The sequence below is a fragment of the Antrostomus carolinensis genome, unplaced genomic scaffold, assembly GCF_000700745.2.
Source record: "Antrostomus carolinensis isolate BGI_N321 unplaced genomic scaffold, ASM70074v2 scaffold4755, whole genome shotgun sequence".
In the NCBI taxonomy this organism is placed as follows: Eukaryota; Metazoa; Chordata; class Aves; order Caprimulgiformes; family Caprimulgidae; genus Antrostomus; species Antrostomus carolinensis.
Genome location: NW_010316993.1, coordinates 19,530 through 33,658, shown reverse-complemented (window position 1 = coordinate 33,658; position 14,129 = coordinate 19,530). Strand labels below are relative to the sequence as shown.

General features: G+C 37.8%; 1 protein-coding gene across 1 annotated transcript in view; it reads right to left on the bottom strand.

Annotated features, from left to right (window-relative positions):
* Positions 1-2,088: 2,088 nt before the first annotated feature.
* Positions 2,089-14,129, bottom strand: part of LOC104525307 (interphotoreceptor matrix proteoglycan 1) — a gene marked incomplete at its 5' end in the record, with an annotated part of 30,672 nt that continues 18,631 nt past the window's right edge. Inside the window, 6 exon segments of the mRNA XM_029085068.1 lie at positions 2,089-2,118; positions 2,120-2,450; positions 2,547-2,720; positions 4,622-4,832; positions 7,523-7,742; positions 8,522-9,093. Coding sequence (XP_028940901.1) covers positions 2,089-2,118; positions 2,120-2,450; positions 2,547-2,720; positions 4,622-4,832; positions 7,523-7,742; positions 8,522-9,093 — 1,538 coding nt within the window.

Below are 14,129 nucleotides of genomic sequence, written 5' to 3'. Positions count from 1 at the left end.
TGTGGTTTTCAGCTGCTTTCAAGAACTTGTGTTTTCTACTGAGGTCAGAGCGAAGGAAGAGCAAGTTCTTCACCTGGATGTGAAACGTTTGTTAATTCCTGGATGACTAATTGGGTAAGAATTTGCCCCCCTGATAACTAAGTTTTGCAATTATTTTCCATGTAGTGACCCTATAACTAAGCTGGAGATATTTTTCGTGCTTAGGAAGGTTATTTTAGCTACTACTGGAATTTTATGGTTATTTTCATGTATACCTTTATAAATACAGGGCTGTACTTACTGTATATAGTATGTCCTAAACAGCTGTCCCCGCTGTCATTATACATTGCAAAACAATTTAAAGACTGGAATTTTTAATTTAGCCTAAAGAATTCTAGATACCCACCTCCTCCTGAAAATTTAGTTCAAGTGCCATAGTGTGTATTAAAAATCCTAGCCCCCAAGGACTTTCCCAGATTGTGATATGGAAGTGGTGCTCTTAATTTCAGCTAATGAAAGCTGTATTCTACATGCATTTTTCTTCCTCCATCATCTTTTATCAGGTAATTAAAAAATGTGTTCAACATAAGGTCTCCGATGTAAACAAGCATTTTTAACTTAAGTAATGGTGAAAAATGGCCCAAACCACCTTTTAAAAAATAAAATAAAATAAAATAAAATAAATCTATTTTGTGGTTATCTCACTTCTCACTAAATTAACTTTCTTAACTAGATCTTTAGAAGAACTTTGTCAATATACTTTTGACAATTCAAATAGAGTCTAGAAGGACACAGGCCTGTTTTTCTTCCACAGATGTGCCATTTTATTTCTGTAATGAAATGTTTAATGCTTTTGTGAGTAGCAATTTTAAGTAGTTCAGCTGGTACAAAAGTTTATTGTTCTACAGTTACTCACAGACACATTTCTTTTAAGATGGGTGTAAAATACTAATTACAAATGTCTGCACACTTGCTTTTAGCAGCAGCAAAGGCAATACTTTCTCGAGCTTTTCCAAACTGCTGCTCCCTGCTGACTTGTCCATCTCTGTGGCTTTATTCCAGTTCCCCTTCTTGTCAGCTCAGTCTGTAACTGACACCTTGAGTACCTGAAGAAACCAGACCTGGGCAGGAATTCTCTGCCTGATGAAGATCAGTGAAAATAAATCTTTCTCTGTGGTATCATTACTTGTTGTTTTATTTACATAACTATGTAATGGCTCAAGCCAAAGATTCTTGGTGCCTGGTATCCTGTCTCCTGTAGGATAAACTTTGTGCCAGGGCAATCCTCTACTGTTATTTCCTTCAATAACAATGGATGCTAACACCTATAGTAAAACCTTTTTGTTCCTGTGATTCAGAATAATGAAAATTGCAAAGTAAAAGCTTTTTGTCTACATTTCAAGAAAGCATAGTGAGATGCATGAGAATTAAGAGATAGTCTGGCAATTCTGGAGAATTTTTTTACTCAGGTTTTCTCCTTTCTCTCTCTCTTTTTTTTTCTTTTTTTTTTTTTTTTAACCCCCAAAGATAGAAGAGGTTTCAATGTTTGAGAATATCTGCTGAACAAGTAAAATTCCTACTTGTTCAAACTCTATGCATCTTAAACAGGCACAAGTTATTTTAAAATGATCTTTGTTGCTTTTTCATTTTAGATATTTCTTCTTCCTTCATGTGTTTCAGTGAGTGCCACATTAGCACGTGAATATACAGAATGGAACTTTGTTGTATAAAAACACTTTAGAAAGGATTATTGTTGTCATGTCAAGCATCCAAAGAAAAACAGGCTTTGGTTTGTATGGAATTTGTAGAAAGAGGCCTCCTGATAACATTGACAAATGGAAAACTCAACAGATTTTTAAAGCTCTTTAAAATAATCACAAACCTTGGTTTAGTCTGGCTGATGCTGGGAATGAAGAATCTTAGAGACTATCTTGTCAGTCTTGGCCTTGTAAACTGGTCTGGTGACCTACTACAGTTTAAATAAATAAATAAATAAAGGAAACAAAACACTAGATTAGTTATTTCACAAAAAGCACTTGGGTAGGGTGGACCACCAAAGCCATGCAAGAGTGCTGTGAGAAAAGCAGTTCTACAATCCCGTTACGAAACCTACACAGCAGTAGATGTGGAAAGCAAATAAATGAATTAGTCTTTTTAGTTCTGAAATTGCCAAGCAAGAGATTAGGATCAAATTTGATTTAGTTGTAGAGTTAATACATGAAGGTGAACCTGTTATTTGAGGTGGGGCTGTTTGTTAAGGGGTAAGAAAAGTATTTCCATGCATTTTACCTCCACAGTGTATTGTGTTCCCAAGTTCATGTAATGTTTCATGATCAGTGATCTCTGAGGAACTGACACAAGCACTTACACTACAAGCCGTGTGACAAAAGCTAGTTAGGGGCTCGTCATGGTCAAAAGCAGGATTAATCCTTACAGCATTTTCTGAACTGAAGCTGTTGAGAGTAGAACTTCTACAATGCAGAACATTTTTGTTTAGGTGAGATTTTAAATTGCAAAAGAAAAAGGAATATTGTTAAATGTGAAGAAAAAGATCGTGAGCAGCTTACTGCAAATTAGAGTTTCTTTTGCTTTTTCTTCTTAACTTAATTAAAGTGATGAAAAGAAAAATAAGGCTTAGTAAGCCAAGAATGAGAGGTTTAAAAATGAAGGGTTGTATGGGTTCTGGAGCAAATTTTGCACAGCGCTGTCCTTGGTAAAGCTCGTGTTTACGTACAGGGCATCTAAAACAGGGAGAGGAAGAGAAAAAATATACAGAACTTGAAGGCAGGAAATACAGAATACCTCAAATGAAAACAAAGGAAAGTCTGCAATTAAATATAAAACATAGTATTTCCAATACAATTATTTGTTATGTGTCTGTATGAAATAATGTGATTAATTATTAATAGAGGAAAGAAAATATTCTTAGATTCTTGAGAGTGAGTCTTAAACAAGAAGACACTGATACATTCTTTGCCAACCTACAAATTTTAAGGAAATTGCATTTTGGGACATCTCTGACAAATTTCTAGCCCCACAGGTGAAGCTGAAATAACATTTGTAGTTTAGAACCTTAGAAGTTCAGGTGTGTTTTGGAGTAATGTCTAAACGCATTTTTGAATCCTATATGCTGTTCATTGGTGATTTTAATCTGAGTAGCAAGGTTTGAAATTAGAGTTCTAGTACAAATAGCTCCCTTTCAAGCAAGGGAAGCGATTGCCATATTGTATATGAGAACACAGGAGTCCCAGTCAGTGGAAAAAGTAGCCTGGTTCTGAGTAAATTCACAAGCAAAACAAGTGGTTAACTAAAGCAAATAATAGGTCATAATTTTCTGTCTGCAGACTATATAAGTTTGCAGAAGCTGTCAGTCAGAGACTGTTTCTGTGTAACTTGCTATAATCGGCAAAAAGTTTCATTTGTTATTGTTAGTATTTTTTTCATTCCAAAAGATGGTTTGGTTATTACTGTGTATCAAGTCGGGGCTTTTCTGAAATGGAAAGGTGTTATTTTCTTTAGCAGATTGGTCTTGGAGGAGTAGGCTCTACCCTTTGCTACTTGAGTACAGATTTGAAGAGGATCTCTTCAGTTTACAGGCTGATTTCTAGTACGAAATACTGCAGCTGCATTACTGCGACTCTGCAAGTCAGGAATTTATCAGTAACTGTCGTGAATTCAATATAATTTTCTGTTACAATTTCTGTGACACTGCAGAAAATGAATTATGTCAGTTATGTTGTTACAGTGATATTATCATATGAATAATTTGCTCATTAGTCTTATTTTCTGATGTTAACCCTAAATATGGTAAAAGGTGTATCATTAACCTAGTAAAGTCAATATTAAGAGAGAGAATAAACAAGTGCAAGAATTTTAACTTGTCTCTTGCTTATACACATGGCGGGTCAGCTACTGTGTGCCAGTCTGGTATACAGGGTTTCACATAATGCTCTAGACAGTCTAGTCTTACAGTGAGATGAAACCTGAGATTTTTAAAAGATAATTAATATGTTCAAGTGCTGTGGTAGTTCTCAATATTGGCTTAACATCATTTCATGTAAACATCCTTACGGAATATGTTTGCAGTTACGTGGAGCTGCTAATCTTCAAGTCTTTCCCAGAAAGTCCTGAAAGCAGCCTCAGCCTTTTTGTGCTTTATTGGGTGGTCTGGAATCAGAATAGTGTTCATAGGTGTGTTTATAAGAATATAGCTTTCCTTTTTAATACATCTTAGGAAAAAAATAATTTCTTAAAATACTACCATGTAATCAATAGCAAAACCATGAATGTGTTATTTAGTTTTTCCAAAATGTATTTGGAAAGCTGAAAAGAATGCATGGTTGTGTACTTGTTATCTCTGACAAAGATGCTGAATTTCTAATAAATTTCTAAAGCATCTCTAAAAAATGACTAGATCCTGATGTTCTGTGTGTACAAACAGGCAGAAATGGATTTATCCATAGTGAGACTACTTATACTGAAGAAGGGTATTGCAGTGTAGCTTAAAATGTCTGAATTTTGAAGTCTTGGTTTATTAGCATAGTTTATGCTGTTGAAAAGTATATACTCAGCCCTGCTTGTTCATGCAGTAGACATGTCAGGGGTCCGTTAACAGAGTTGATGTTAAGCACCATTTATTTACCTGCAGACAGCTCCTCTTCCTGGAACTAACTCACATTTCCCACCATTGATGCAAAGATGGGGTTCCAGCTCACACAGGCTCTGACAGGGTAATCCGTCTTGGCTTGCATAACCAGGTTTACAAAGGCAGTCAGCCTCTTTTGTCTCCTCCTTCGTTATGCATTCAGAAAACTCGTCACATGCCATGAATTTGCATGGGTCTGCCTGATCAGCTGTAAAGGATGGGTAAATAATTAATTGATGCATTACCCCAAAGTAACTTGGCAGGATTTGTGGCAACTTGAGAAAACAATTCACATTAACTGGCCTGCTAATTGTGCCTGTTAATAGGAGGGTATAGTCCAGTGTAAAGGGACACACATTCTTTCTGCAGATGACACAGCAAGGATGCAAGCTTGTATTTACTTGTACATTTGTTTACCCCATCATTGTGATTTCGTTTTCATCTCACTGACAAGGATTTTCACGTTTTGATATTTTGATCCTTTTTTACTATAAGTGTTAGTTCTGTACTCATGGGTACTATGCTACAACCTTGCATATCTGTAAGAAATAGTTTCAGCTGTAATCATCTTAAACACAAAATTTAGGACATGGTTAGGGAGGGAATTAGATTATTGAATATTACACAATACTATGAGGACTGCAACCTAGAAATACTGGCACTGTCTAAAGAAAACATGTGCTTGCAGGGCTTTTTTGGAAGCGATGTGTTAGTGTTGGGAAAACTTGTGATTTTTTTGTTGTTGTTTTTAAATATTAGTGAGGGATGCTACAGTGAGATTAAAGGAAAATGAGTCTGCTGATGTTCATAGGAAGGCCCAAATCAGAGACAGCCAAAAGTCCTAACTTCACCTGTCACACAAGTCTACTCCTTATTCTCTGCTTCTTACTATAAATGACAAAAAGACCCAGAAAGAGTAATTTGAACCCTGTGCTCAGCCAAACTGTGTGCTGCCAGGGTGATGAGGAGGAGGACTGCATCCACCAACATTGTCTTGTGGGGGCAAGTTTCCTGCATGCTAATGGAAAAAGCCCTTAGATAGAAGACAAAAGATAAGAAGCAGACTGGGGGATACAAATGCTGTCCTTGCCAGCAGGCAGTTTCAATAAGATGTGTGAATCCAGAAAAGAAGAAAAAAAAAAAGAAGGTGTACAGAGAGAAGGAGAGCACAGGAAAGGAGAGCACAAAAGACATGAGAGCAGATATACTGATATGAGCTGGGCAATGCAGGATAGTAGTTCCCGAGTGACCAGACCTGTTCAAAGAAAGTTTGCACATCTAGTCTTAGCTGTAGAGAGAGGAACTTGGTCTTAGGTCTGGTCTACAGGTATCAAAATCACCTAATGCATAAGTGCAGAAGGAAACCAGCCCTTTTCAGTTATGTGGGCTTAAAATTCCGTAAGAAAGAAAACCTGTAGTTCTAAAAGATTTGTACTGGATATTGCAGCTAGTACCTGTACGTACTGTGTGGGCTGAGTTTTTTCTTCTGGACCCACTTCATGACCCTAGATGTTCTGTAATACTAATTTAAATAAAAAATGAACATTGCTTTCTTTATAGTAGTACTTGAAATCTCAGCTACGCATTAGGATATGCTTAACTGGTATAAATTACTCCATCAGAGCTGTTCACTTTTAACCCCTCTATAATTCTATGGATAGTTCCTTTTTTTAATTTAAGACGAGTGAGTTTTAGCATGCTCAATTTCCCTTTGCTATATGTAATGTGCATGTTAATTTAGGGTCTACTTTGCTGCTGGACTGTAAATGTATGTATGTGTAAACTCTTAACAACTGGGCATCAAAGTAATACAGTAAGTAACAAGGTAACTTTATTGTCAGGCAAACCCTTGCTTATATGTAAAAAAAATTAAAAATATCTATTCCAAGTACTTTGCTTTGGTCATTGATACTACTGATTAGGAATTACAAAGTTTAGTCTCTAATGAGACAAAACTAACTGGCGAATCAAAAGGGGATATTAGTTCTTACAGATCTTTTCTTATCCCACACAAAGTTGCACTCCAAGCAAAAACAGACCACTTGCGAAGGAAAAAAGGTTAATAAAAGTGTTTGTATGATTGAGTAATTGATATAAACAGCTGCACTAGCTGGTTGTCTCCTGTAGTCTCTCCCTGGTTTTGATGGTCGCAGTTTACCTTCACAGTAGTGGAACTAAAGGTTGGTACTCCTAGTAAGGAGGGACAGGATCTGCCTAAGCATTACCTGCAGCTTTCAGAAGCTGAAAGGTCTCTCAGTACCTGTTTCCGTTTGACAAGCAAAGTTTGGCCTGAGCGTTTCACTGGGTTAGGGGGTCTTTTTTATATATTTTTTTAAATAATATTTCATTCTCCTTGATAAAATGTTGGGCTATGTACCTGCCATACTTTGTCATCTTTTCTGTGTTTTCACTTTCTTTACAGGAAAAAAAATGCATGCAGGTATTTTTACAAACCTGCTGTGCTATTCTTTATGGCATTATTTATGACCAATGCAGTCAGCCCTTTTCAGCTGCTGAGTCTTGACGTATATATTTTGGTTTGTAAGTTCCCATCGGTGTTTCAATGTGGTATAATATTATTACCACTAGATGGCTCTTACTTTCACAATAAATAGGAATTTCTTATTCTAGAAAGTTTCTAGGTCCCTATATTTAGCTCTGAAAAGCAGTTGGTGTATGTGCACGGACCAGCACCTCCACCCAGCATTTCATTGTAATATGGGAATATGTCTGCACATAATTTGCAACACCTTGGATTTTCTTATTACTCCTGATCACCTGGAGGCTATTGCCAGTATCATTAATTCCAAAACAGTAATACTTCTGAAGCTGTAACAATCAGGAAAAGACTATCTGCCTGCTTTTGCTTTTGCACACACATTATTCATTCAATCTTACCTGGCTCAATATCCAGAGAATAGCTGTCAATCTCCAGATTGAGGTGTTGGGCTGCAGCATCACAGAAATCTTCCAAAACACAGTGTACTGCTTCCGTGATATTGTATGGCACTGTCCTGGCAAATTTCATTTTGCTATTCACAATCACACTTCCGTTCCTGAAGTTAAGTATTTCCAGGTGCTTAAAACCTGTAAGGTTGGACTGAAGGTATGGAAGTAGCTGCAAAACAGAAATTTGCCTTTATTTTAACTTACTGTCAATGTCTACCTGCTATTAATTTATAGTCACTTTTCATTATCAAGTACACACATCACGCACTTATTTCTCTGAATTTAATACAGTTGTTAAACTCCACCACCAAATTAACTTTTCTGTTTAACACTCTTTTCTTCTGGACTTTTGCATCTTTCTCTATAATGTATTGAGATGGATGGGCAGCAATTTCCCCTGTAATGAAATGCACAGCAGTTGGGGAGTTTATTCATCTGGAAGAGAAAAAAATCACCTCACTCAAAAGCCAACTTTAATTATTTTCAAACGTTCAATCCCGGCAGGTTAGGGCATAGCATAATAGGCATGTTGCTGAGCTGAGCCTGCTGCCCTATTGTACCCATCGAGAAAATCCATATCTAATCATGTTCCTCCTGCTAAGCTATGATATATTTTTAAAAGGCCTATTTTTACGTCCAGCATGTAGACACAAGCCTTAGATGTAATCAACACTGCTATACTGTTGACATGAATCTAAGAAAAGGCCAAATAAATTAGACATCAGTGATATATCTGGTGTCTCTTGAACGAGTAAAAAATTTCATCACTGACTTCATAAACTCTTTCTTAATTCCCTGAGAGCATCCCAGGCGTATCAGTACTTTAAAAATACAGCTTGTCAGACTGAATTGTAGTAGGGTCTGATATCTTTAAAATACTGTGCTCTTCAGTGTATTTCTTTAAACTGTGCCCAACTACTGCATATATTCAAGTTGATTTTCACCCACCAATTGCACGAACTGTTGTTCTAGTGCTTTGTACTCTGGCGAACTCCTATTGAAGAGGTCATCAGAAAAGTGCATGTTGGTTACCCTCAGGCTGAAGAAAACTACTAGCTCTTTGCCTTTGGCTGCGGTTGTCATGGAGCTGGTAGTTACATACTTCAGCGTAGGAGCTGGGGTGGCTTCTGCAGGCTCAGTTGTCAGCATTGAGATATAACCGCTGCCATGCTCTGCTTCATCCAGTGTTGGTGTGCTCATCACACTGACGTGATCTAACATGGCAGCAATATCCTGCGTTACTGTCCCGACACCATCGGGAGGAACGCTCTCAGATGCCAGCACCAAGGAATCTGGTACTTCAAGAGACTGTTCGATGATCTGAGAGTGGCTGTAGGACGGGCTGGTTGCTGCAGGCAGCGGTGCTGTTTGGGTTGATGGTACCATGTCTGTAATAACATCTTCAGGCTGGGTAGTAGAGAGATCACTTGAACCGATAACGAAAGGCAACGTTTTTTTAATGCTGGCTGTAACTAAAATGTCATCGCCTGATGATTCTGAGTCTTCCATGATCTTAACTGCTGCAAAAAAAACAGGGGGGAAACAAATAACTATTTTGAAAAGCAAGCATAACAAACATCAAGCATGGTTTTGTATTGTATACATGTATACAACATGTATATTGTATTTCAACTGAAGCATTTTTAAAAGCAAGCCTTACCACTATCTAAACATTTTTTCCATCACCAAGAAACAATTACTGTAATGAAACATCTCATCCACATATTTAAGTGGAGAGATTTCTGTGGGTGCTGTGTTTAAATAATAATTTCACTTGGTAAGTATTTTGTGAGCCATTCCAAAGTGCGTTCTTGTTTTGAAGGGACATAATCACACTGTCAGTTTATATTGACTGAAAGAGTAGATCACAGCTTTGAGCTGTCTGCTCGGATCAGTTGTATGCCAGGGTCATTCTGTTCCCCTCTGCGAGAGGTTAAAGCTATTATTTGCCAGTAATAGTAAAATGTGGTTAAGAAAAACACTACAGCCTCTTTAAATGCAAACTCTGTCGATTCACCTAGAAGACAACAGCACCAGTGAAAAAGAATTCCGACCTTAGGAAATAATCTGTTGCACGTGAAGCCGCCATTTGATCCAGATGCTGAACTTTTAGGAGGTCCCCACTGGGGCTTGGCATGGATCTAGGATGTGTGATAGCTGTAGCTGAAATCCAGATCTAAAGTGTGAGGAATGAGAATGAATTTGGCTTGCAACTACCTGGCCACAATGGCTTCACAGAAAACGATGGCCTCCAAGCAATGGACATCTACCCAAGCTAACAACTTTGTCCTTTTCCACGGAGGTACTTATGTGGGCTCTTCACATGGGACTTTTAGCAGCTGCCTACAGGTAAAATCACTTATCAGCTGATAGGAAAGAAGTTTTTCTCCAATGGATGAACTCTTCTATTCCCTGCATGCTAATTTCCTCCCAGTGGCCAATGAAAGTACTAAAGGAGAGCAAACTTTTGCATTGGGAATAACTTTGACTGAAGGAGCTGGCAACTATCCTGTCCATGGTATAGAAGTTGCCCAATGGATGTTTTTTGAGTCCATTTCTGTTTCTTTGTCTAAATGAATGAAGCCCAACTTTCTGCTTATTGTATTGATGTTTTTAGGAACAAATGTACCTTTTCAACAAAGAAAATCTTAACAGAAGATAGCTGTCTATTTTCTTGACACTGTTAATTTAACAGCATGCACTACCTCTTTGTTACCTCCTTGCAGACACAATGCCTTGATCTAATGTGGATCATTTTCTGTATAGCTATATATATATCCCCATTCTGCTCAGCTGACCTCACTTCTCAAAACAGCAAAGAATTGTTCCAAGGCACAGTACGCAGTTTTACTAGAATTAGGTGCTTGAAAAGGTTTTCTACCATCTGGCTAGCTAATGTGATGATGGACACACATTTTTTATACTTTGGCACATTGGAACAGAACAGTAGGAACTTGGTGCTGCCAAGGTTTTCCAGAGACCAGGTTTTAGGGAAGGCAACTGCTGCCTATTTTGCCCTTAACACTAGCTGGCTGATGGTGAGTTATTGAAGATTACTCATCTCTGTCAATATTTAGTATCCTGTTCCCATATTAGACAAGGCAATTTTTTATAGTTAATTCTGTTGCCTTCATCTGCATGCATGAAATTTTTTCCCCCAAGTGCCTAATTTTAACTGGCAGAATATATGGAAACCAGAATGACTTAGATGACAAAAATTTCCACTTGATAAAAGGCTGTGAACTCACTGAAAAACTAGAGTAGCATAAAACTTGAGCAAGTGATATCAGCATATTTGGATTTGTCCTGAGGATCAGGAGCATCCAGTCCTATGGCCCTTAGGGGAAAAGCATTCTGCCAAATTATAAAATAGCTCCTTACCTTTCACATGATGAATGAAAGGTAAGGAACTTTCTCCCACCTCCCTCCCCCATCCCCAGTGGCTGGAGCGTACAGAATAACAAGTGAGTACTGGTGATTCTGGGAAAAACTCTGAAGTACACTGCTACTATGAGGCATCTGTGTTGGATGGGATGCAGAAAAAGACCAAGTGCTGCATTCTCCTTTACTGCAAGGTGGTGATCTGAAAGCACAACAGGACCATGAAGCGAGTGCAGCAAATTCCCATTTAAACTAACACAGTTATGCAGTCTCCTTTTATTTGTTGTGATATGTAATTTGCACTGCTGATAGGATAATACAAAGGCTGCAGTCCTAGTCCCTCCAGTCCTAGAGAGTAGCCAAAAAAGAATAGCAAGGTGCTGTATGGAACCCATGGTTGTGCATGCTGCATGTAACACCAAACACCACGCTGCAGCTTGGTGCCTTAATACTTTACTGAGAACTTGAGATGCTTTTCTTTTGTTGTGTCCTCGTGTTTCTTGTGTAATCAAGGATACGGACAGATTAGAAAAATAAAGCCTAGTGATGGTCTCTGTTTACAAAGCTCTTGCTGTTATGCTGATAAGGAGTGAGAGTCACTTAGTTAAGGGAACTCAGAACAGATTTCTTAGCATTAGTGCTTGAGGCTTTAATGCAGGATGATCTACTGATGGGATGAACCTGCAGCTCCACAGAGCAGCCTTCTCTCAGCATGACAACATACACTCAACCATATGATTGTGATGGTATTTGTTAGGTAGAACAGATCATATTTTAGAAAGAGGTAACTACAGGAGAAAGAAGTACTGAAATGGCTTTGAAATTGCTGCAAGTTTGAAGCAGAGTAATCATATATATATCACAGATTTGGCATACAGCCATGTATATATGTGTGTGTATATATATAGCCTATACATAAAGGTCTTCTGGCATCCTCTTATTACAAGCAAAGCAATTTAAAAGGCCTTGAGGACATACCAAGATCATCTTTGCGCACGTATCACCTGTTTTCACAAGCTGCCAATTCTTACCAGTCACTGTGTCTCCAGCTGAGATAGTGACTCACCACAGAGGCGGTGTTAGTCCCTTGCAATGGGAAAGTAAACAGGTTCACCTAAAAAGCTGCTGAGTGCTTACTGATGCACAACACCAGTCCCAAACCCAGGGGTTACTGATCCCTTCTATTGGTGGCACTTTGTTTAATCCATGTTATGTTACTCTGCAAGATTTGCCTACACAAGTGGTAAGTTAAAATCAGCAGTAGAATGATTTGCGACTGGTTTTGCCAAGCTTTTCCACTGTCTGCATGAGACTTGGATAAAAATAAATCCTAAGGACTTAAAAACTATGGATGAAACAAAGAAGATCTAGGCATTTGGAATGAAAAAAACCAAAAACCAATCCAAACTTTTGCATCTAAAATATTTTTTTTATATAACTAATATAGATTGGTTTTCAGATTAGATATAAAGAAAACATTTTTTACAATGAGGGTGGTGAAACACTGGAACAGGTTGCCCAGAGAGGTGGTAGAAGCCCTATCCCTGGAAACATTCAAGGTCAGGTTGGATGGGGTTCTGAGCAACCTGATCTAGTTGAAGATGTCCTTAATCATTGCAGGGGGGTTGGACAAGATGACCTTCAAAGGCCCCATCCAACCCAAACCATTTTATGATTCTATTACTCTATATGCATGCATATATATATATAAATAAAATATAAAATTTTGAAATGGAACACAAAATAAACTTAAACTGGTTCATCATAAAGCAATTATTTGTAAAGCTTCACCCAGTTTGCCTTATAGATGAGGTTTTTACAGCAGAAGGCTAGAAAAAACACAGACAATTATTTTATGAAGCCTTTAAAAGTACAAACACTGAAGATTTAGACATTCTTAATCTCAGCATATTTAATTTCAGCATACCTTTTGGTCTACAACACTATCATTCAGGTGCAGGGAACCCATAGAGAGTATGAAATAAGATGCTGAACTCAAATACACCCCCAGAGTAACAATATTGACTGTTAAATGATGGCATGGAATTGAAAACTGCTGTCAGCAATAAAAAACTCAGCTCTCCCAGCCACCACTTACCCTCTCACAAAGACATTCACTGAACTCTCCAGATGTTTTTTTTTGTATTACATGGACGAGGCAGGACAATACTGTAGTGAGGAGAGTTTTAGATCTAAAATTAAACTGCTGTTGGTGAAGATGTGTAAACACTAAATTAAGAGGCAATTTCCAGGGCACATTGCTGTATTTCATCTTTGTAAAATCAGTGCTGCATGCGGGCATTTATTCCCAACTGAAGGAGTAAAATACACAGGTTTGACTTTTCAGAAAAAAATCAACTGCCATTTCAACAACTTTGGGTATCTAATTAATTGCTTCTCTTGTATTTTAAAAAGTAGAAAAACCCCTCCTAATTTAGCATGAATAAGGAGGGTTTTTTGGGGGGAAAGGTCAGATTGTCATCAGACATTTTTCTAGTGGGTTTGCATTAATAAGGAGGCCCAGAAGGTTATATATTAAGAGGTCCTGACATTTTATTTCATTCACGAGCTTAATAAGCACTGACATTTCCTGTTGGCCACAGACAAATTTTCAAAGTCCACTGACAGATACTGTTCTGTATATGAAAGTTACAGTATTATTACAGTGTAAATCTATATAATTGTATACATGATGGCTGAAGAAAATAACTAACAAAGGAAAAAGTATGCAATTAAGAGACTGGTCCATAATGCAGGGTGAGATTCTCCTTACGGACAGCTCTGCTGATATAAATACCAGACAGAATGTTACAGCAAGTGTCTGGATTCAAATTTACATAAAATCCCTGGATGCAGGACTGTTGTGTACAGACAAATAGATAAAATGCTGAATCTGTGTTTGAGGTCTTTCATTTTTAACTAGGGCACAAGTAAGATAAAGATTAAGATAATTAAGTGAAGAGGGTCATTAACCTAACATGTCGTAACAAATGTCTCACAGCACATAATTACTGATTAAGTTTGTCTTTTTAACTGTAAAGCCAAGGCAGAATGATCGATGGCTGTCATTCTGTCCATATATATGAACTCTCCAGAAGCCAGTGAAACCAGCAGACCTCCTTCTCCACTGACTCCAGTGAACCTCAGTTTACTGGGAGTGAACTCCATCTCTTCT